General features: G+C 44.9%; 1 protein-coding gene across 1 annotated transcript in view; it reads left to right on the top strand.

Moving 5' to 3' along the window:
• The window catches only part of didum (dilute class unconventional myosin), an 80,956-nt gene that overhangs the window by 21,579 nt on the left and 34,071 nt on the right, over nucleotides 1-25,306 (top strand). Inside the window, exons 14-20 of the mRNA XM_050179989.2 lie at nucleotides 1,670-1,801; nucleotides 3,805-3,989; nucleotides 4,348-4,459; nucleotides 14,060-14,271; nucleotides 17,408-17,597; nucleotides 23,337-23,543; nucleotides 24,401-24,613. Of these exons, the coding sequence (XP_050035946.1) occupies nucleotides 1,670-1,801; nucleotides 3,805-3,989; nucleotides 4,348-4,459; nucleotides 14,060-14,271; nucleotides 17,408-17,597; nucleotides 23,337-23,543; nucleotides 24,401-24,613 (1,251 nt within the window). The remainder of the gene's footprint in view (nucleotides 1-1,669; nucleotides 1,802-3,804; nucleotides 3,990-4,347; nucleotides 4,460-14,059; nucleotides 14,272-17,407; nucleotides 17,598-23,336; nucleotides 23,544-24,400; nucleotides 24,614-25,306) is intronic.

A 25,306-nucleotide genomic window follows, 5' to 3' on the forward strand; every position in this document is an offset into this window, starting at 1 on the left:
GCGAAGTAAGGATAGTAGGTTTATCAGCTGTATGATGTTGTAAACATTCGCTTACTAACTAAACGAGTGCTGTGTCAGGCATGTGCAGGTAAACATGAACACATCTCGCTCGATGACCGCGGAAAGTTACGGTCAAAAAGTTGGAGTGAGGAAGCGCGGTAGCAGCAGCGAGCGAATTGACCTTCGTGCTGTCTTTCGCTTCAGCGTGAACTAAATGTTGAAATCACAGTGCATACGAAGCTACTAGCATTGGGCGCACTTTGTCCACATCACAGATAGCTTTCAAGACACGGCGCCAGCGTGGGTGCGCACTTTGTCCATCGCAGATCGCTTTCAAGGCATGGTGGCTGTGCGGCCGCGCTGCAAGTGGCCGCACAGTCTGGCCACACAGTCCATGTTATGGACTGTGCGGCCAGACAAGTGGCCACACAAGTGCATGTTATGTGCCCAATTTTGACAAATATTGCCGCTAATTTAATCCACTGTTGCCAATAATCTGTTGTAGCGCGGTCCGTTAAAAGCAAACTTCGTTGCATTAATAAAATAGGTAGAAGGTTGAAGTACATTGTACTGTGTGTGGACTGCATTATATGTTACTGGGTGCTGACTAACACCAACGGTTTCCTGTTGGTCTCATCTTATGCACAATCGAGGTGCGACGTCTTCAGCACCACTGGTGGTGCTCACCGTGCCAGCATTGTAAGGTGCTTGGTAGCTGTCGGGGTGCTGTTCCTTCTGCCCAGCTGCAGTTGCCTTGTGTGCTGCATCGTGACAGCATGTTGCACCCATGTATAGTTAGGACACTGTCCGAGGAATTCAAGTACAATTAATACTTGCTATCACTGTCAATTCTTGCCCTTGAGGCAAAAATGCCAAATGTTTCTTTTTTAGCTTCCATCGCTCTCTACAATCTTCTGTACACTCATGGTAGATCATTGGATTGTTAGTATACATATACGTCCGTAGTTCTCACATTTCCGCTTCCTTCAGTGCACATGATTTGCATCTCTTTCTTTGTTATGCAAATTCAGATGTAACACATAGTGCTTATACTCTTGAAACTGATATTTTTGTGCACACAAAAGCTTGGCTCATTACCTATGTATCATTTCATGGGGAATGATGTTATATATGTGAAAGCTTTGTTTCATTGTATTGTCTATGTATTGTTCAACCTTATCTTTTGTTATGAACGTTGAACTGCTAAGAATGATGTGCTGTATTCTATGTTTCCTGCAGCACCATGCTAGAACACCCACCATTGAATTCAGTAGTACAGAAAATACATAAATAAAACATCATTGCTTTGCGTGATGGTTCTCAGCTGATTTAGTTGGAGTTCTGGAGTTCAATGGACACTTATGTTGAGAACACAAAAAGAAGGGAGACAGTTTCATTGCATTTCCTTCCGTGTTGTGAAAGTAAGCGTCTGTTGAATTTCTGGAAAATCATTGCTTTGCATTGCTACCTGGCTGTATTGGAGAATGGTGCAACTCTTTGATACACTGTTCATTCTTTTCAAAGCAAAGGTGTCTGTCTTTACTGTAGATATAATATCTGAGACTGAGAGCAACAGGGAAGTAGTCTAAAGAACTTCACGCAAGCGCATATGCATAGGCGTGCATGTGGGTTTGTTTGGCATGCACTTATGTGTGAATATTTGGTGCAGTACGAACTGGTCGCAGAGTTGTTTGAAGATGAGCCATCTTCAAACAAGAGGCTGAAACCCACAGTCAAAGTTGCATCTGCACAACCGGTGTCATCTTCAAAGAAGCAGCACAAGAAAACAGTGGGCTCCCAGGTAACTACACAGTAAACACAGTGCACGAATGAGTTCAGAAAGACTGATCGATTAATGCAGACAACAGGTCATTAGCAGCATTCTGCTTGTGCCAAGTTGCCTTTGTTTCTGTGCTCACCAGTGCACAGCTTGTTAGCATGTTACATGGTGAGTATGCACATACTGTCCACTCTGAATTTTAAAAACATATTATGCTACTTAGAATATGTACATGTACCATAACAGGCACATATGGAAGGCAAGGCATTGTGATCCTAATGAAGTGCTAATGTGATTCTGCCAAAGTTATTGTCTGACTGTTTTGTTGTGTACACTGAATGGAATGTTCAAGAAGAAAAAGGTTGTAGATCAGGGGCCTCGCAAAAAAAAAAAAAAATTTTTTTGCACCCTGGCATTGGAGTCATCGTAGACAAGAGGGTAGACCTAGCATCTCGGTTTCAAGCTGCTGAACTGAGGAGTAGAGGCATTTGATAGCCCACATTTAAAAACTACTTCCCATTGTGCGACTGGGAACAAGGTTGTGAGTGTGACTACTGGACACCTGGCACATTGGCTGTGGTGCTCTGCTGCTGAGCACAAAAGTTGCATGTCCATCTCCCAGCTGCAGCGGCTGCATTCCGAAGGGGGTGTACTCAAAAATAGGCTCAAGTGCTTACGTTTAGGTGCATGTTAATGACCCTCATGTTGCCGAAGTTAATGTGGAGTCCACTACAGGCGTCTCTTATAGCCCCAGTGTTTCTTCGGGACGTTAAACCTCATAAATTTATTTGATTTCATCAGTGGATGTTATTGCCACATTCCAAAGTGGTGAAATGCAAAAATGCTTGTGTGTCGAGCTTTTGGTCCACATTACAGAACCCCAGCTGGTCACAATTGGAGCCATCTGCTGTAGCATCTGCCATAGCACCCTATAGTTGCTTTGATACAGTAAACCCCTCATCAATAAATGTTTTTAGTACTTCGCCAACACACACAAAATGCTTTTCGCAAGAACATCAAAGGTTTACTCTTAGTATCATCATCTGCCATGCTGGGCAGTTAGTACACTCTCTACCATCATCCTGTAAATCTGCTGATAATGTAGTAGTACAAGAAATACCCTACTGTGCTTCTTCGTGTTGCTTTTTCTGAGGGTTAAGCATAAAAAATAAGCTATCATTAGAGGCATTGGTAAAGTAAGCATAGCAGTCTGAGCTCACAATCAGGTGGCTGGAAACAATCTGCAGAGTTGTCACTACTTCTGTCATTAAAAATGTTTTGCCGCCGAAGTGCATATTTTGCATCAGTTTGATTTGGGGCATCTGCCACATACTGGAAGCAAATTTTAATGGTGCCTTCCGTCAGTCTTTTTCCTTCCCTTCAAAACTCCCCAATGAACTGAAAATTGAGAAATGCGCCTAAAATGAAAGTACATTGTTGAAGCTGTATAGCAGATAGATGATGTTCCCAGTAGAAGAATTTGTTGAAAAGCCAGCACTCGAATGGAACAGTTTCCTATTACAGCAAACACAAATGACATTGGCAGCTTTGCTGCATGTGACTTTAGTGCAATCTGTTATTTTGCTGCTACTATTAAACCTTGACATATCGAAGTTGGTAAAATCATCAGTTTCATTCGTTACATTGAAATGTTGTTGTACTGAAATTCGACCTTTTATGCAAATAAGTAAGGGTTGCCGGTCGATTTTACATACGCAGAAGGGGTCGCAAAATTTTCCTAATTATCAGTCAACCGAAAAAAAATTTTAATGAGAAAAAAATTAATTTCGTTAAATTTGAGAGACTTGTCAAAAGATAGTTTCATGCAGTGTCAACGATATATTTACATCGGTAGTACGATGTGAAGATAGTGCATTATCATACTTCGTTATTTAAGAGGTTCTTAAATGCATGGTGTTCTCTGGACAAGAATTTATGAAAATTTAAATGCTTCATTATATCAACTATTTCGTTATATTGAGGTTTAACCGTATAACTAGTCGGTTTTGTCTTTCTCTTTACAGTTTCGTGACTCTCTTGGCTTGCTTATGAGCACCTTGAATGCCACGACACCCCACTATGTCCGTTGCATCAAACCGAATGACCAGAAAGCAGCATTCACGTTTGACACCAAACGGGCAGTCCAGCAGCTCAGAGCATGTGGTGTATTGGAAACAGTCCGGATCAGTGCAGCTGGCTACCCATCAAGGTGGGCAATGCTGCTTGAGCTTTTCTCAGTGCAAACTGTACTACAGAATGTTGAGCTTCTCTGTACAGGCTTTTGAACCTTTTATGTTAACATAACATTTAGTGATGCAGAAAAGAATGCAAAAGGAATCATTGAAGTGATACCGAAGGTAAAGATTGAGTTAAACTAGATTGACGGATTACAGTTATGGGTTTGCAGGTTAGTCAGCCTTAGTGCGAGCAGAGGTTTGTTGTGCCAGAAGGAATGCAAGACGGGGCAAGGCCATTTTGAGGATTCCCACAGGAATTTCCTATAGTGTCATGGCTTTTGGCAGTGTCATCAGCAGCACTTGATCCCATGTATTCTTTTTCTCCACCAGATGGGGCTATCAGGAGTTCTTAAGCAGATATCGTGTGTTGACTTGTGCCCGAGATATTGACAGGAGCGACCTCAAGGTTACATGTAGGAAGATCTTGGAAAAAGTCATAAAGGTATCCCCATGCTTTTGTTCTGCTAGCACAGAGTACCACTTGTATTGTGACATATTAGAGAGCTCTACCTTTGACAATATACCTTGGCTTTGTTCAAAAGGTATATTGTCAAAGTATATTTGAATGTGTTACTGCCGGCATAAAAACAGGATTTTCTGTTTTCTGAAATATAGCCAAAGACCAGGGGCTGTGTATAACTTTTGGGATACTTTGATTGGCAAGCCAATGAAAAGGGATGTGTTGAAACAGATGGTGCACTGATCATCAAGAAATATTTTTGCATTGTGTACAGCAGATTGACAGAATGCTCACTGTTCCATTGAAGCAAAGCTCCAGACGTTGCATTGTGCAAAAATGAAACTACAGTAAAACCTTGTTGATTTGACCCTCATTGATTGTAAAATCAATCCCTGGCTCCGGACAGGCCGCCATTGGAATATCAACCTGGCAACGTTTAACGCTAGAACGTTATCTAGTGAGGCGAGTCTAGCAGTGCTATTGGAGGAATTAGAGGGCAGTAAATGGGATATAATAGGGCTCAGTGAAGTTAGGAGGCCAAAAGAAGCATATACAGTGCTAAAAAGCGGGCACGTCCTGTGCTACCGGGGCTTAGCAGAGAGACGAGAACTAGGAGTCGGATTCCTGATTAATAAGAACATAGCTGGTAACATACAGGAATTCTATAGCATTAACGAGAGGGTGGCATGTCTTGTTGTGAAACTTAATAAGAGGTACAAAATGAAGGTTGTACAGGTCTACGCCCCTACATCTAGTCATGATGACCAGGAAGTCGAAAGCTTCTATGAAGACGTGGAATCGGCGATGGGTAAAGTCAAAACAAAATACAGTATACTGATGGGCGATTTCAATGCCAGGGTAGGCAAGAAGCAGGCCGGAGACAAGTCAGTGGGCAAATAAGGCATAGGCTCTAGGAATAGCAGAGGAGAGTTATTAGTAGAGTTTGCAGAACAGAATAATATGCGGATAATGAATACCTTTTTCCGCAAGCGGGTTAGCCGAAAGTGAACGTGGAGGAGCCCGAATGGTGAGACTAGAAATGAAATCGACTTTATACTCTGCGCGAACCCTGGCATCATACAAGATGTAGACGTGCTCGGCAAGGTGCGCTGCAGTGACCATAGGATGGTAAGAACTCGAATTAGCCTTGACTTGAGGAGGGAACGGAAGAAACTGGTACATAAGAAACCAATCAATGAGTTAGCAGTAAGAGGGAAACTAGAGGAATTCCGGATCAAGCTACAGAACAGGTATTCGGCTTTAACCCAGGAAGAGGACCATAGTGTTGAAGCAATGAACGACAATCTTATGGGCATCATTAAGGAGTGCGCAATAGAAGTCGGTGGTAACGCTGTTAAACAGGAAACCAGTAAGCTATCGCAGGAGACGAAAGATCTGATCAAGAAACGCCAATGTATGAAAGCCTCTAACCCTACAGCTAGAATAGAACTGGCAGAACTTTCTAAGTTAATCAGCAAGCGTAAGACAGCTGACATAAGGAAGTATAATATGGATAGAATTGAACATGCTCTTAGGAACGGAGGAAGCCTAAAAGCAGTAAAGAAGAAACTAAGAATAGGCAAGAATCAGATGTGTGCGTTAAGAGACAAAGCCGGCAATATCGTTACTAATATGGATGAGATAGTTCAAGTGGCTGAAGAGTTTTATAGAGATTTATACAGTACCAGTAACACCCACGACGATAAGGTGAGAGAGAATAGTCTAGAGGAACTTGAAATCCCACAAGTAACACCGGAAGAGGTAAAGAACGCCTTGGGAGCTATGCAAAGGGGGAAGGCAGCTGGGGAGGATCAGGTAACAGCAGATTTGTTGAAGGATGGTGGGAACACTGTCCTAGAAAGGTTGGCCGCCCTATATACACAATGCCTCATGACCTTGAACGTACCGGAATCTTGGAAGAACGCTAACATAATCCTAATCCATAAGATAGGGCACGCCAAAGACTTGAAAAATTATAGACCGATCAGCTTACTGTCCGTTGCCTACAAAGTATTTACTAAGGTAATCGCAAATAGAATCAGGAATACCTTAGACTTCTGTCAACCAAAGGACCAGGCAGGATTCCGTAAAGGCTACTCAGCAATAGACCATATTCACACTATCAATCAGGTGATAGAGAAATGTGCGGAATATAACCAACCCTTATATATAGCCTTCATTGATTACGAAAAAGCATTTGATTCAGTCGAAACCTCAGCAGTCATGAAGGCACTACGGAATCAGGGTGTAGATGAGCCATATGTAAAGATACTGGAAGCTATCTATAGCGGTTCCACAGCCACCGTAATCCTCCACAAAGAAAGCAACAAAATCCCAATAAAGAAAGGCGCCAGACAGTGAGATACGATATCTCCAATGCTATTCACAGCATGTTTGCAGGAGGTATTCAGAGACCTGGAGTGGAAAGAATTGGGGATAAAAGCTGATGGAGAATACCTTAGCAACTTGCGATTCGCTGATGATATTGCCTTGCTTAGTAACTCAGGAGACCAATTGCAATGCATGCTCACTGACCTGGAGAGGCAAAGCAGAAGGGTGGGTCTGAAAATTAATCTACAGAAAACTAAAGTAATGTTTAACAGTCTCGGAAGAGAACAGCAGTTTACGATAGGTAGCGAGGCACTGGAAGTGGTAAGGGAATACATCTACTTAGGGCAGGTAGTGACCACGGATCCGGATCATGAGACTGAAATAACCAGAAGAATAAGAATGGGCTGGGGTGCGTTTGGCAGGCATTCTCAAATCATGAACAGCAGGTTGCCACTATCCCTCAAGAGCAAAGTGTATAACAGCTGTGTCTTACCAGTACTCACCTACGGGGCAGAAACCTGGAGGCTTACGAAAAGGGTTCTGCTGAAATTGAGGACGACGCAACGAGCTATGGAAAGAAGAATGATAGGTGTAACGTTAAGGGATAAGAAAAGAGCAGATTGGGTGAGGGAACAAACGCGGGTAAATGACATCTTAGTTGAAAACAAGAAAAAGAAATGGGCATGGGCCGGACATGTAATGAGGAGGGAAGATAACCGATGGTCATTAAGGGTTACGGACTGGATTCCAAGGGAAGGGAAGCGTAGTAGGGGGCGGCAGAAAGTTAGGTGGGTGGATGACATTAAGAGGTTTGCAGGGACAATATGGCCACAATTAGTACATGACCGGGGTAGTTGGAGAAGTATGGGAGAGGCCTTTGCCCTGCAGTGGGCGTAACTAGGCTGATGATGATGATGATGATTGTAAAATCTGATAATTCGGACTCATCCTTTGTCCCGGCAGGTGTATTCATTATTTAATGCAATCAAATTCATTCATTCGAATGTATTCAGCCTCACATCAGTTAATTTGGACAACTCTCGGAGTTCGGCTGCAGTTGTTTCAGCAAGCGGTAGTTTTGTTTTGACTTGGTGCATGCACCGGCTGCGTGCCTTCAGTACTGCAAGGTTGCCATCTATGATCGTATCGATACTGGTCGCGGTTTCGTCCGTAGTGGTTGTGGCAAACAGTAGTTTCGCTTTGACTCGATGCAAAGCTGTTGAGGGTGAAGAGTATTGGCTACATTGCGATGGATGTATGATCTGTTGGCGACCAGCTCACTGGCGAAAAAATAATCTGGATTTACGTGAGGTAGTAAAAAGTGTGTCTCAGATGAAGAAGTGTGCCGCAACCGCGCTGCAAAGGACGTTGCGAGGCCTTCACTGCTGCGAGCGCTGATGAGTCATAAGATGACGAGAACTGCTGCTTCTGCACTGCTTTTGTGCAAAATAGAAACAGGTTTCACTGATTTATTCAGTTCATAAGAGCCTCTTGATGTAGCAAGCATTTGCTTGTTTTTCTGATACCCTAGATAATTCAACATTCAGTTAATTCTGACTTTTTTCTTCGTTCCGTGAAAATTGAATTAGCCAGGTTTCTTATATCCGAGAATGATCAAACCATCCCTTGATGTGAACTAAACTCTCTAAATCTTAGTGCAGCGAAAGCTATAGATTGTGTCAGCAAACAGGAATCAGAAACTGAAAAGTGGCATTACCATTGTTCACCACTAATACCCTTGTGCATGATGCAAGCTAAATGAAAGGGTCACGGGATGTCTGATTAGTGGCTTACAGTGGACAAGCCCATTTTGTTTTGCTCAGGCCTGCATCTGTTCTCATCCCCGATTGGCTGACACAACCCATAATGTTTGCTTCACTCAGCCCTCTTAGACTACAGGTATGGGAGGACCATGTACTACCACGCATTTACGCTGTACTTCAGGACAAAAGCTGGACTAGTTGGCATTTCTAGCTCTTAAGAGCAAAAATAAATACCTTATTAAGACAGAAAGACATAAGGACAGAAAGAATGCTGGGTCTTTTTTCTCCTTCCAGCATCTTTCCTGACTTGTCATCTGTTTGTCGGTTTCTAAAAGCTGGTTCACTTTAAGGCTGTGGCGGAGTCATAGCGATTGATGCAATTTTTGGTGGCTCAACGGCAAGCGCTGTCGATTTAAGGGTTTTTCTGCCAACTTCTATTTTACACTGATGTGCCGGCATCTCTGCAGTTGTGGACTAAGCAATCCTAACCATACAGCTCTTTTAACCTTTGAGGGTCGAATTATTTTGAAAAAAACTTTCCCGGGTGGTCAAATTACTTTATTGCGGATATTGAATGTACAAAATGTATAAAGTCGGGAATAAATAGTAAAAAATAATTAGGAACAGTATTTTGGTGTCAGCATCACTCAGAACTGCAAAATGTTCAATAGTATTTCCAAACGTGGTACTCCTTGAAACACGTCTACGCACAGCGCCTTATCGCAGTCTGCACACCTAAAATGCGTGTCTGTTCTCTTGGAGCGTGTCTTGTCATGTGTTGGCGCACACATGACATCTCTGCGTGCGGCTGCCTTGGGCAGAGGTCTGAGGCACCCTCTCGCGTAAGCGTGCTGCCGCGGAGAGCGAGAATACCTCGCGAACGGCGCTGACAAGCAAGTGGTGATAAACAAGCTAAGAGCAGTGCCAATCAAGATAGAAATCAACTTCCGCCACCCCTGCGAGAGCGTGCCGACAAAGAGAAAAACCACGTTTTGCGCGCCTCCGTTGCGATCACGCGGCGGAACCGAAACCGCGAAAGCGCGTTGCCACTGAGAGCGAGAATACCTCGCGAACGGCGCTGATAAGCAAGCTAAGAGCAGCGCCAATCAAGATAGAAATCAACTTCCACCGCCCTGCAAGAGAGTGCCGACAAAGAAAAAAATGACGGTTCGCGCGCCTCTGTTGCGATCACGCGGCGAAACCGAAACCGCGAAAGGGGCGTTGCCGCAGTCTGAGCGACGCGCCGAAGCTAGCAACATAGCTAGCAATCAGCTCTGTTTATCTCCCCAAGAAGGTAGCACCAATTTCAAACGCATCTTGTAAGTGCTAAGAGGTGGCAGCACCTCCCGGTGAGCACGCATCGTCATTATGGCGCGAAATTTAAACGGAGGGTCGGAACCGTACCCGTACGGCGAAGACCTTGCGGGACAGAAAACCGCTGCCGTACATGTACGGCGAAAACCTTCAAAGGGTTAAAGACTTTCAGTATATTTAAATTAATATTTATTTTGTTTATTCATAAATACAGTTGACTCTCATTAGAATGGACCCTCATAATTGGACAAAAAAATGTCCATTTTATCCGAACTCCGTAATATCCAAGATGCCTTCTGAAACTTCCGTCGTGATGTCTAACAACTTTATTGGAAAAAGAAGTGACAAAAGTAAAAAAAAAAGTTGCGGTTTTTCTTGAAAGGCGCAGCATCGATCGCGATAGCAAATTCAGCAAGATAAGTGCGGCAGCAGCAGCAAGCCAATTGACCTTTGTGCCATCTCTCGCTTCAGTGCAAACTAAACGTCGAAAGCACAGCACATATGAAGCTACCGGTACTGGGTGCACTTTGTCCACGTTGCAGATCGCTTTGAAGATGAGGCCCGCACGGGTGCGCACTTAGTTCACATCGCAGATCGCTTTCAAGATACAGCGCCCACGCAGGCGTGCACTTTTTCCACATTGCAGATCGCTTTCAAGTTGCAGCACCCACGCGGCCACGCCGTTAACAGCAGCTGACAGAGTAGAACCCCCCCTCTTTCCCTCGCCTCCCCCCCGTGCCTCGCATGTGAAAAACGGCGCACTTCTGCCCCGCTTTCCTCCCTCCCTCACACATAAGTTATTGAGCAGTGATCATCGGTTGATCCTCGCAAGTCTGTTGCCAGCCTGTGTCGACATGGCAAAAGTTCATTTTATATGCCAGATTTTGAAAAAAATTGCCGCTAATTTCGTCCGCTGTAGCCGATAGTCCATTGTAGTGTGGTCTGTTAAAAGCGAACTTCGATGCATTAATAAAATAGGCCGCCCAAACTAAGGTTGAAATATAGTCCGTTATATCTGAAACTCTGGTGTACACGGGTCTGTTGTAATGAGTGTAGACTGTATTTGTCTTTAAACAAATATAAAAAAGGCAGTATTTTTAAACAAATAACAACATGCTAAGATTTGACTAGTTTCCGTGTTGTTTTATTGTAAGAAAAAATTACGGCACAACTCGTCCCACATTGACTCGACGGTAATCCAAGTAACATTTTAGCAATGTAGGGACACACCTTATTCCTGAAGTCACGTTATCTAACATCTGTGGTGGTCATTGTGACGCTTACGTTGCGTCGGTTCTATGCAACATACATCGGTGTTGTGCCACTTTGGTACTCACTTGCAAAGCTCGGCCCTCAACATGGTGGCATGATGATGACTGTATGGTGCTGACGCTGTGACGACAATAGAACGATGAAAGAATGAAGTCGATGGAACGGGGAAGGCGGTATGATGATGACGGCATGATGACAATGAGTTGAGGATGATATAACAAGGACATCGTGACAACGACATGAGAACAATGGGACAATGACGAAGGTAGGATGACAACTGGATGACAAAGCTGGCATGACGATGCTGGTATGAAAATGGATGCACGTTAGGGACTGTCTGACGATGATGCAATTACGATGACGGCATGTCAATGGTGGCATAATCACGGTAGAATGCATAATCACGATAGAATGACAGAAGATTTACATCGATGGAACGATGAAGGTGGTATGACGACGACATGACAATGTGTTGAGGTTACTGAAGTAATGACAATAGTACGCCGACAGCATGATGACGACGGCATGACCGTGAATGTGTGACGATGACAGCATGATGATAGGTGGATGATCAAGTTAGAATTACGACAATGGATTGGCTGCAACGGCATCACGACGATTATATGACAATGAACGCTTGACGATGGCTTTATTACGGTGACGCAATGACAATGGTATGAGGACAATGGGATGAACAGGAGTGTGCGACGACAATAGTAGGATTACTGTATCACGAAGTACAATGATGGCGTGACGACAATGTCATGACAAGGGTCCGATGACGAAGCTGGAGTGACGATGATGGAAAGACTACAACGGCATCACGACGGTGGGGTGACAACAAATCCAGATTGACAGGTGACAGCAAAACCAGATTCTGCAATCAATCACTTCACTGTACCTTACACAAAGACCCAGGCTATCAAGGAAGAGGAGCAATCATCCACGAGACTAGGAATATGGAAAATGAGAAAGCTTGCATTCAAGAGAGAAGCCACTCTGCTCTGCAAGCATTGAAGGCTAAAAACATCAAGAAAAGTAAAATGGTGCATAGCACATGTGCATAGGTTAATGCAAGACGCATGCCGATGCTGCATCAGCTATTTCAGGAGAGGAATTGCGCATGACAACATACACTAGAAGATACTGCTACAGATATATGCTATAAGTATATTGAAGACAGCAATGGCGAGACAACAATGGCATGATGAGAGTCGACAACAAAGCTGGAATGATGACGATGTAACAATCACTACGGCATCTCGATCACAAGCACCTACCTAGTGGCCCAAGCTGGTACATAACTTGTGCCACTGGGTTGGCGTAAGAATATAGATAGATAGGTAGATTGCATAAATACAGGCTTGAATATCTGAGAACAGGTAGGCAACTTTCAGAGTCTTTTGAATGGAAGTCATGCTGTCACCTACGCATGTGAAAGCTTTTAACGAAAATCTCTGTGTGGTACAAGCGGTAGTGGTGATTTTTCTTCACTTCAGTCGCTACATGTGAAACAGCCTTTTAAAGGGTTCCTGAACCATTTTTTATTGAAGTGGAGAAATGCATTTGAAGGTTAATTAGGCTATTTCAGAAATACTTTGCCGCAAAAGGTACTTCAATACATTCAGCAGAAGTGGAGTTATTGGCAATCAAACATGCAATTCGCTATGCTTCCGCTCCTTCCTAAATGCCCTGCACTGCGAAGGCTATGGCAAAGTGAGGCGTGCGTGCCCACAATGCCCTGCCTACTGAAAGTCACCGTGGCATGCAGTTCAAATTTGATTTTGGATGTTTACGTAGACACCACCACTTGAGATTTCGGTGCCTATGAGGCAGCAAACGTAAGCCAAATGTGCTTGTCCTCAGCGACCTGCTGTGCACTTAGGCAGTGGACTTGTCGCGGCACGCTGCAGTGGCCGCGGTAGTTACACAATGTAGCAGACCCCAGCTACATACAACTGTAGTGCGTATGTGCAGTGTTGAGTTTGTGCACGAGAGGGCTTGAGTGCGTGCTCGCACTCACAAGCTCGTCTGACTGTGCTACATGGTGCAGTCCAGGACTGGCTTTCTCCTTCACCAGCTGGACCAATGGATAGTAGCCATGTCCAACTTGTGCATTTTGAAGCGCTATGAATGAGTCTGCCAAGGCAAATAACCAGGTGCGGCCAGGGGTGAAGTGTGCACTGGCAAGCATGCATGTGGTATGGCTTTAAGTTTCACGAGGTTTTAGGCTAGTTGACCATTCAAAACTGGTCGAAATTAGCGAGTAGCAATGGCTATGACACTGATAAGCAGGGTGGCCAAAGTTTCATTGCTACGTGGGTGGCCGTGGCCGAGAGTGAGCTGATGATAGTCGTCGTCTTCTGGAAGTATCTAATTATTATCGAAATTCTAAACTAGATTTTAGCTTACTTCAGCTTGTTTATTAAACTTTGCCAATAAGTATACACCGTAACAGTAGGACGAAGTGCACTGATCCAAACACCTTTCTTGATTGACTTAAGCTGTTGACCAATAGCAGCTGCTTACGGGAAACCACTATATTATGAAGTAAAGCGTCCAGAAGAGAGTGAGGAGCACGCTTTTGTTGAAAAGAAAGCATTTGAGAGGAAGGTGACTTTGTACTCCACTTGCGAGCTCCACATGCTGCGTTGACTGCAAATGGGCTGAGGTGTTCACAGCAGCATATGCTGTCCACGGACTATGTCTTTTCACCAAGACCGAGGGGTGGTTCAAGACCCCTCTAAGGCATTTTTCCCTTCTAGGCACTAGAAATGTCTCAAATAGCCATGCTGTAGGTTGTAGAAAGTTTGTAGAGGCCTTCCTGTTTGCCTAAACACAGTTTTGCATGCTGTATCGTTCAACCTGGTGAGTTTTGTTTTTCGACTTTGCTTTGTCACAGGAAGAAGACAAGTTTCAGTTTGGCAAGACCAAGATTTTCTTTCGGGCAGGCCAGGTGGCTTACCTGGAGAAGCTCCGAGCAGAAAAGCACAAGGCGTGTGCTCTGATGATCCAGAAGCACATCAGAGGCTACCTACAGTTCAGGCGCTACCGGATGCTCCTCTGCGCAGCCCGAGGGCTACAGAGATATGGCCGAGGAATGCTGGCTCGCAAGTGAGTAGCACTGCACTGTCTTACGACACCTTTTGTGACTGATTGCATTGGAACGTTAGTGTAGTTTCTAAGAGCAGGCTGCATTATTTTAAAACCTTCTGGAAGCAGCTCTTCTTTTTCCTAATGTTAGCTTGGCTGCTTAAACCTGTGATCTTAGATTGTTTGTGCTGTATGTATTGGTGGACATTATTTGTAATTTCTTTGCTAAGCGAATTAAGTGCACGGCCATGTAACGGATCCGCAACTACATACTTTTGGATAGCATACCATTCTTCTGACTTAGTTTGGTCTGCCTGTATTATTCCTGCAATGAATCCTGCTTTTAATGAACCCGGCTGTAACAGACTATCACTTGCAGTGGACGAAATTTTAAGCAAGTTTTGCCTAGATAATGCATATACAATGTACTTTGCTTTGAGGATGCATGCTTGCAGCAGTCCACTGCACGCCACGTTTTTCAGCCGCTTGGAGAAAGCGTGAAAATACACGTATTTTTTCCACAAACGCTCTAGCGGCGAGTGTCCCATAGTGGCATGCGGTGTGATGCTCCAGAGTTTTCAGGACTACCAAACAAGCGGCTAACCGCCACTGACTACTGCTGTTAGCTTGGTGACAAGCCGGTGCCACTAGGCAGTGTTCAGCGCTTCTAAAACAACTGTTGATCGCAAAATACATAACACTTCATTTCACATTGCATCAATTTGTGCAAAAACAAGGGAGAAAAAAAAGGTGAAAGGCAGAGAGGTTAATCAGATTAAGTGTCTGGTAGGCTACTCTGCACATAGGGATGGGATTTGCACAAAGGAGACAGTCTACAAAGCACCTCATGCAGTGGTAGCTGAATGCAGGCCCCAAGTTGAACTTGTATCGCAGCTCTAATTTGTGATAGAGGTTTGACAGTGGTCGTCACTCGTCACAAAAGATCAAATTAAGGCATCACTTTATCCGATCGACCATTGTTTTGTGCAGAAATGAATTGTAGTCCATGTTTGTGTCATTAACGGTGGCGGCAGGGTCCTTCAATGCTTTTCATCTGGTCGTGAAACTTCCCCGAAAGTTTCATGTAGGGACAGAAGTTGTACCAGAGATGCTTGCGTAACTAGGTGAACAATCTGCTTTGCCAGATGGCCAGGCTACGCAATCATGCAAATCTTTCATGAGGAAAGGCGGCTCTCCCAGATTTGTATCAGCATGCTTGTAAAATGAACATGCAACAGGAACTTTTGGCAAAATAATTTAAAGTTTGATGTGTTTGTGTTAAAATTATACACGGCCTTGTTCTATCATTGATGTCGCCCCCTCCCCCCAGTAGCCTTTCTTGCACAAACTGTTTCGTTTGGCTGTCTCTATTTCCACTTTGTTTAGCTAGTTGCATAAGTCAGTTATATTTGATTAGCTATTTCACAGTGCTAGTTAGTTATTAGTTGATTAGTTAGTAAGTTAAGCAAATTTGCTTAGTTACTATAGATAGGCAAGTTATTAGTGAATAATTGTTATTTCAGTTAGAAAACTTAGTTAATCAATTGGTTAACTTTGTTAGTTCCTTATTTATTAGTGTAGTTGGTGTATTACTTAGTTATTATTATGTAATTGGTTTATTGGTTGAATTGGTTTTGTTACTGTAGTTTGTTACGTTACATGTTATTGAATTTAGTTACTGTAATTTTTGGATTAAGAAGTCAGGTTAGATAGTTCTTAGATTCATAATTAGTTCAGTGATTACCTTTTTGTTTGACTAGTTAATGTTTGGCTAGTTTTGTTAGTTTAGTAATAAGTTGGTAATTAGTCTAGTAATATTTAGTAATAAATTAGTAATTTAATAATTAGTAATCAATGATTCGGTAATTAGTTTAGTTTAATTTGAAAGTCTTTTTTAACGTGCAATTACATAAAAGTGCAATGTGAACTTGCTCTGTAGTCAGTTTCTAACAATGGAGTAGTCCAAGTGAACAATTTGAGTTAGGAATTAAGCCGCTGTTGCGAACACAACAACAATGAAGGCATTGCAGTCGTTTTGAAATTGTTCGTGTTTAAGTTTCTGAGCACCGCACAGAAAATCAAGGCAGTGATTTGCATGTTGTGTCGACAACATTCACGCGCCGATACAGTCAGTGGACCCTTGCGCAATAGCGAGCGTACGCACAGAACGCCTGTGGCGTACGTTCGCCGTCTGCTACAGTCTACCCTGTACTTGCGCCAGCACTGTGGTGCGTCTGCTGCAGGCACTATATGGAGCTATCCCGTAGCATTACGGAGAATTTTTATGACCAGATGAAAAGTATTGAAGGACCCTGGTGGCGGTGACGCACTTGAGTTGGCGGGCCGTGATGGCAGAGAGCTGGCCACAGTGGCAGAAATATCTCTAAGCCCATTTTTTTGCCATGAGAGGTCTTGCTGTTGTGCAGCAACAATATGTTGCCGCACAACAGCAACTTGCAAATTTTCTCTTATTGTGAGAGAAAACATGGGAATAAAACAAGAAGCAATAAAAGAGTGCAGGCAAATGATATGGTTACGGGGGTGGAGTGGCTTGTTTGTGTTGGTGTTGTAAATTGTCTCTGTCACAGCACTAAAAATGCTGTTATTTCTGTGCAACCAAAGGTGAAATGTATGCGTCAGTATAGAGCAGGTCCTTTTTCTCTATGGTCTCTTAAAAAACATTTTTCTTTGCTAGTTTCAGATCGTGTGTATCTGCATTAGATTTCTCCCTTGCTCCACTGTTTAGGCAAGGATTAACTTGGATTTCATAGTGTATACCATGTCACTTCTACTGGTTGTGTGTGGCAACATGCAGAGAGAACTAAGTCTTTTCTCTTAATTTGCAAAATAACTGGATCTGAATGCTTGCTATTTATTGAAGTATCTCCTCCAAAACAACCAGTGAAATTTGTCCCAACAGCAACAGTGTAGGGCCAATCCTATGACAGAAACCTTAGCGGACTCGCCACAAACAAGCCAAGTTAGACTAAATCATAGGCTTACGAGAAAGGGAACAGGCGTAGCATGTCCTATAACTGAAGTAAATCTGTGCTGACGCCAGGTATATCATTTTCTTGAACTTTCTAAGTTAGTCGGAGAGCATTTTTGCTCAAACTGTAAATTTCCCTGTGTTGATCTATTCCTTTGTGGCAAACAGGCATGCACATTTCCTGCGTTGCACCAAGGCGGCCATCCTCATCCAGAGGCATGTGCGAGGCTTTCTTGCCAGGCGGCGTTACCAGCGCCTCAGGCTCCTGGTGCTGCAGCTTCAGTGCCACATCCGGGGCATGTATGCCCGGAACCGGTACGTCCAGCTCCAGCGCAATGCTGCTGCTGTCGTCATCCAGGCAAGTCAATGCACTTGTGCAGTGCATACTCTGTAGCCGGTCTTAAAAAGGCAGTGAGCCACGTCACAAAATTCAAGTGGTGCAACCATTGATAATGACGCCTATTGATGCTTTGTAGATGAAACATGCAGCTTTGCAACACTTGTGGAGAGCTGCACTTTTCAAATGTTGCTCAGTGTGTGTGTGTGTGTGTGTGTGAGCGTGCGTGCGTGCGTTGTAGGAGTTGGAGGAAATCCCACCGCTGCCACCAGTTGTAGGAGTCGAGGACGGACTTCGGGATGAAAAAACTTGGCAGGTTTATTTTACATTATGTACAGTGAGGGTCAATGAACAGTCTTAGAGTCATTATGGGTCGGCAGCAACTCGGACGCTGCGGCCCGTGGCAAGAAGTTCGAGAGAGATGAATCCAGGAATGCTCTAGGAATCCTCTAGAATGCTCCCGGTCTGCGTCTTTTAAGCCCTTCGGTGTCTCGGCTTAAAACGACGTTCGGCCAATGGGCGAGCCCGCTCAGATGACGCCATCTTCGGCCAATGGTAGGCGCCCGTGCGGTGGAGTCACACCCGGCGGCTCCCTGCGGCCTTGCCTTGCTGACTTGCAATGCCCTCTTCAAAGGCGGACGGGGGCGACGCTGCTAGGTTGTCACGGCGCATTACAGCCGTCAGGTTGTCACGGCGCATTGCCTCAGGAATGTGGCATCTGCTTCTGCATTCCTTACTTAGCAGTGGTGCGATTCGATGTGGTCTGGGGAACTCGAAGTAGCCTCAGGAAACGGCCCCATATCTAACAGCTCGTCCTCGCCCCGGAAGTTCGGAATGGCCGGTGAACTCAATTCGCTGGCCATGAGGAACGCTGAAAGAACCTGCAGGGTACTGGTGTCGAGCCTCGTTTGACGAACTTCGGGATCCTGGGCCCTGGAGAACATACGTCAAACAAACAAAACAACACAGCGCTGCACCACGTGTAAGCGCAGGCTCTTCACCCCTGACTCGCCAGGCCATTACTGAGTCAAAATGAACCCTGTTCTTTTATTTCCCCAATTTTGACAAAGCAGTTCCAACCACCTCTCCAAACCGCTATCCATTTCTCCCCGAATGCCGACAAGACCAGAGTGCTATTGTTGCAAAACAAAGAGTCGTTGTCGTTGCAAACAAACAATGAAAACAGCCGAACATAACTTAAGTGGTCTAACTACTCGAACAGCATGTTTCCAACCTATCGCAGTGGCGTACTTATCGCACGTATTGGTGCCACTGAACAGTCTGGTCAACCTCACAAGTACGTAATCACAAGCGCGCTAGCCTTGTGGTCACTAAACAGAATGTGTACTTGCGTTGTAGGCAAACTTTTCATTACGCCTACTCACGTGTCTTTCTCTAGTCCATACAGGACATGTACCTTAAACCAGAACTTAATATGCGTAACTTACGCACTCCGCAAAACCCTTTTAATAAAATGCATCTCCTAATTACTCGTTCCACACACGCTCACTAAAGAAGTCAGAATACGGCTGCCCTCAACACACACGAGCAACCCAGTCATAAATCTGCTTGCTTCCGTCCACACAGGACACGCGCTAATGGAACTAAGAACGCTTCTCAGCGCAAATGATGCACTTACTGAAAACCTACGCGGTTAACCTTAGAAAATAAAAAAAACGCTTATAAAAAAAAAGAAGGTTAACTAAAACACACGCGCGTAACGATAGGCTTCTCACCGATAACCTTGACATTCAGGTTACTCACACACACAAAAAAGAAAGCCTATTTGCTCATTAATGAACACCTCGCGATACTACATGTTTACAAAAAAATGCGACTTTCAAATCTCGAGCTTCTCTAACAAAACACAAACAAAGCTCATACTTTTACATATTGAAAGAAACTTAAAACGCGAAAATTATCCGAGTGCTCAAAAATAAAACAATACACTTCATTTCTACGGAAGCTCCCTTGGCCTCCTGTTTCAAACGTTTTTGACTGACTCATACTTTGAGCCGTACTCGAGCTGGTCGCGGTTTGAAAGCTATTCTGGCTGCCGAGGAACAACAAAAGGGCTGGCTCACTATCAGCTCCCCCAAGACGTTATAGTCCCCTGCCAATTTGCGTGCTGGCGCCCCGCTTTCAACACGAACTCTGTTGACCGCGTCGCTACTCCCCACCTGGTCTCGTCTTGCCACCTTGCGCTTCTTCGTACTGCACGCTGAGCTTCGAAGAGAACGACGGAACGACGAGGAATTTAACTGCCCCGTGCCCTTTGTCCGCGTCCGTGCAGAACATGCTTCGCGGTCCGCCTTTGACCGGTAGCTCGAACGATTAGGATGCGTCAGCATCATCAGTGACGACCGCACGTTTCCTTTCTCCGCGCCCTGCCTTCTCGCGCCTGTCGCTGTCTTTGGCGGTGCTACATTAGTCACCGCATTCCGATCTTTAGGGCGCTTCTTTCTGCGGCGCTTTCTCTTTGAATTCTCTTTCATGCCACCTTCTCATGCCTCGTGCTGGCCGTTACACATCTCATCGGCCCAGATCGGTCTCTTACCCGCACAGTCTGAGTGATTATCATTTAAATCAACTCTATCTTTGCCTCGACTGGCGGACAGCTCAACCGACTCTGGCACAATGCAGCAGGCTTTACTCGAGTTATGCCACTCGCACTCTTGCGAACTGCCCTCTACTGTATTGCCCAGCTCACGCTGTGCATCGACACACAGCCCGTCGGTCTCGATCGCTGTCTCACGCGCACAGTCCGAATGATTCCTAATTAAATCATCCATCTCTAGGCTACCTAGACTGGCGGAGAGCCGCACCGATCCCTGAACAATGCAGTTGTTCTCTCGTGAGCTACGGAGCTCGCCACCCCGAGAACTACTCTCAACTGCATCATCCAGCTGGCACATCACTTCGGCACGCAGATCTGACTCGACATGGGTACTTGTGTCTATCGGGTCAGCAGTGCTCTTTACTTCGCTAACTACCTCGCTAACGTTACATGCGACGCACACGCGTGGTGACTGTGCCAATTTGTTCGCAGCTGGCCTAGCTGTCTCTACAGTCATCTGCTGGCACAGCACCTCGTCGCTCTCCCTGCGGCCTTTAACGGCCTCTGTTGCCACTAAGGCATCGTTAGCAGCTAGCCTTTTCCCTTCACTTATGAATGTGCAGCCAATCTCACAGGCACTACTCTTCTCGTCGGATTTTGGCGAAAATCCGCTAGACACTTCCTCATTCTTGTGCTCTGTACTACCTACAGAATTTTCAGACAGCCGTTGTCTCTGTGCCATTAACTGATCACAATACTGTATCTCTTTTAACAATGCTGCCTTCTCTCTCTCATACTTTTGCTCACGCTCACGCTTACGTTCCTGATACTCACGTTCGTGTTCATTCTCACGTTCGTGACGCTCACACCTAAGAGTAAGTTCTTGAAGCTCACACTTCCGTTCATTCTCGCATTCTTGACGCTTACGCTCACTCTTACGTTCACGACGCTCACGCACACGTTCACGACGCTCACGCTCCCGTGGTTCTTGTATCACCTCCCGAGCAAGCTCAATGCTTTTATCATCATTGCCACTATCTTGAATTGCCTTTATGATAGCTGGCGTTTTCATCTGTTCGTCCGCCTCAACTCCCAAATCGTCGCACACCAACAACAAGTTTAACCTCGTCAACCTTCCAAGATCCATGGCAGCTGCCCCGACTGGTGGTTCGAACTGTTTATCTTAATTAATTTGTGCAAACACACAATGCAACAAATTCCCGATTCCCAGAACTATCAAAATGAACACACAACATTTGAGTCTGGCGAGTCAAAAGGGAAAAAACCACGCGCTCACTTATGGTTGCAGCACCCTGCCATCCGGTTCATTGGTCCGCTGTTCCCGGTTCCACAGGACTCCGTGGGTCGAAGGCTCGCTCTTCTTCGCTACTCCGAGTTCCTTAGGACCTCTTTCGACGAAGGCTCTCTCTTTTTCGTTCTTCCCGGTTTCTCGCGACTCCTTTGGACGAAGGCTTCTTTTCGCTGTTCCGGGTTCCTCAGGATTTCTCTCGACGAAGAGTGATCCGTAGCGCTGCCACCAGCTGTTGCATTTGGGGGCGATCCCACCGCTAGCAACCAGTTGTAGGAGTTGGAGGAAATCCCACCGCTGCCACCAGTTGTAGGAGTCGAGGACGGACTTCGGGATGAAAAAACTTGGGAGGTTTATTTTACATTATGTACAGTGAGGGTCAATGAACAGTCTTAGAGTCATTACGGGCCGGCAGCAACTCGGACGCTGCGGCCCGTGGCAAGAAGTTCGAGAGAGATGAATCCAGGAATGCTCTAGGAATCCTCTAGAATGCTCCCGGTCTGCGTCTTTTAAGCCTTTCGGTGTCTCGGCTTAAAACGACGTTCGGCCAATGGGCGAGCCCACTCAGATGACGCCATCTTCGGCCAATGGTAGGCGCCCGTGCGGTGGAGTCACACCCGGCGGCTCCCTGCGGTCTTGCCTTGCTGACTTGCAATGCCCTCTTCGAAGGCGGACGGGGGCGACGCTGCTAGGTTGTCATGGCGCATTTACAGCCGTCAGGTTGTCACGGTGCATTGCCTCAGGAATGTGGCATCTGCTTCTGCATTCCTTACTTAGCAGTGGTGCGATTCGATGTGGTCTGGGGAACTCGAAGTAGCCTCAGGAAACGGCCCTATATCTAACAGCGTGCGTGCGTGCGTTTGTAGCGCCAATATCTATCAGGCATGATTCGTGCACCCTGTTTCCCAAAAACTTTGTAATTTTTGTCCAAAGTTCGTTCATGCGCAGCCCTGCAAGAACGGGTCTAATGCTGAGGAAGAGTTAATTTATGTGACTAAAAATAAGTCTGAGCCCCACTGCTTGCCATGTTCAGGCAAACCTTATCAAAAAGCATCTTGCATAAGGTCTCTTACAGTAGATTAGCATATCAGGCTGCTGATTTAGTGTGCGAACTTAAAATGATGTAGCTCAGCAGTACTGAATTATGATGTGTGCAAGGGCATCACTGATTATATGCTTGCTCAGTTTACGGCCTGTATCAGCAATTGTTTTTCATGTGGATTTATCTCCAACATTGCTAATGCCATTATTTCACATCAAATCGTGCTATGATACCATCATAAATTGCTGTTTCCTTGTCATTTTGCCTTTTGGTGACTTGCGTGATTGGGCTAGGGCTCAGCATATGATTTTGAGATCTCATGTAGAGTATGCTTAAAACCCCTTGTAATTTACCTTAAAAGCCCGGCATATTCTTGGAGAGTCGACTTTTCTTGCATCTTCATTTTTGCAATTGCATTTTAAAAGTAAGGATACGACTCTGCTATGAAGATTGAAAGGCCATGTTTTGTGTGGCCTATCTGGACTACGAGGCAGATAAAGTACGTAGTTTATTTTTTGGGGGGTTGCCTACCTTGAGGTGGCCATCAACTCTTGTACAGGTTGCGTATTTTATTTCATTACTTGCTAGTGCTGATTGGCTGTATTTCAGTGGAGACAGAATGGAGCAACATACGGAATCCCAGGTAGTTGAAGCTAATTCATCCCTCATTGTCTAGGTGTAGCTCTGAGAAGCCAAAGCAAATTGAGTCTTTTGAATAAGTAGCTGCACGTTCACAGATTTCTTTTTCTTTTTTTGCTCAGTTCTTGCATGCAGGCGGGAGTGAATCATGCCAGTGGGAACATTGTTGCAAGTTTCTTTGTGTTCTTGACCGCATGGCCTCTGTTCTTGCAGAAAAATGTGCGTCGCTGGATCACCAGGCGCAAGTACCAGCGCGACGTGGCCTGTGTTATCGTGGCCCAGTCGGCCGTGCGCCGCTGGTTTGCCAAGAAGCAGCTGCGCAAGCTTAAGATTGAGGCCAAATCGGTGGAGCACGTCAAGAAGCTCAACAAGGGACTTGAGAAGAAGATCATCTCACTGCAGCAGAAGATTGAAGAGCTGGTCAGTCTTACTTTTAGTATTTGAGGATACTGCCGATCCCATAGGGGGTCGTAGCAGGCAGGTACATGCAGAAACATACTTCACACACAAAAACAAGATGAATTACAGTAGAACCTCGCTGACACAATCCTGTTACATAAGATTTCCCGATGCCAACATTCGCAGTTGAGAACACAAAAAGTGATCCAATGGAGTTACGCTTATTTTTTACCGGTTCATACGTTCTCGGAAAACGCTGTCTTTCGGCACCAACATTCAATACATTGCCAAACGGTGATTGTATGATGCATTTTCCAGCCGCTAGATTCCATATAAACAAGAAAATGTGAGACGTGTGTGCAGTAGCCGCCCGCTGTACCAGCTTCCCCGCAATGTTCGCCCGCCTGTCTCATGTGAAAACGCTGGCGTGCACTCAGTTTCTTATTCCGGTACCAGCAAATCTCCTCCCAGGTTGTCGCACGCCGCATTCACAGTTGTTGCTGCCAACTTTAATGCGATAAGCATCTTCACCTGTTTCACAGCATGCGGTGCCGTTGGAAGCATACTGCATGCTTTTAATAGGCAAACGTGCTGCTGTTCCCTGCTGCATACTGCAATCGTAAGATAGGTTTTCCGGTCTATACAAAAGAAGTGAAACTATTATGTTAATTTCTCTAAAAACCCTTGTACTACTGTTGGTGGCGAAACTGAAACCAAAGTGTGAAAATTGTACAGACTTCAAACTTTGTGACATGCGTGAAGGAGCTTCATGCCCATGTGACATGCCCTTCATTGCCACATAAAGCAGTTATGCATTTAGGCGATTATGGAATTCATTTTTCGAAGTTTGATGGTCTTTACTCTTTCTACTCATACAGGTCAAGGAGAACAAGACGTTCCGGTCTCAGGGTGAGGACATGCGTGGCCTGCAGGAGAAGTTAGAGCAGGCCAAGAATCTGGAGAACCTGTTGCGAGTTTCCAACGACAAATTGGCTGCCCTGGAGGAGACATTGGCCTCCGTCCAGGTGAAGCTACGGCAGGTGTCGTGTGAGAAGGAAGAGCTGCTATCCACAAACACAGCGCTCAGCCAGGTACGTCTAGGGCTGAGGACCTATTTTCACAATTGTTAAAGGGGCACTCAAGAGCAACTATAAGTTGGTTTATACTGGTGAAGTATTCTTTCAAAACCATATTTTCAATCCATCAGCTGACTTTGCAGACAGTTGTGTGGTAACATCTCATCACTCACAATCATCAATATCTGCAGATCGCACAAATACACAGTTACTATTATATCTACTTGACCTTGTGTAAACACCATTATTTGTAACTAGGCCCATTGCACCTTTGTCTCTTCTAGCTTTTTATGTCCACATTCCAGCATTCAACACCAAGAGTATAATTTATTTTCATAATTGTGCCACTTGTTTTATTAAAGTCACTTTGCACCATAAAACCCGATTAATCATTATCATTCCATCCACGGAAAAATGTGAACTGCTAATGGAAAAAGGAGGCCGCATTTCCAATTTTACAACTTCACACGTAATTAAGTGCTGGTACGTCATTGTGATGTCGCAAACTTCAAATGTTGGATTGTACAACATTTTGACGGGACACACAGAAGAGAAACACGCAACAGAGTGCTACTTCCAACTATCGATTTATTCCCTTGTAAGCGGAATAAATACAAGACACTCAAAGGGGAAGAGCAACAAAAATACAAAAACAATTTTACAGAAAGGACCACCCACCAATACCAAGCCGCCTTTTTCACATGATCA

Source organism: Dermacentor andersoni, chromosome 5, assembly GCF_023375885.2.
Source record: "Dermacentor andersoni chromosome 5, qqDerAnde1_hic_scaffold, whole genome shotgun sequence".
In the NCBI taxonomy this organism is placed as follows: domain Eukaryota; kingdom Metazoa; phylum Arthropoda; class Arachnida; order Ixodida; family Ixodidae; genus Dermacentor; species Dermacentor andersoni.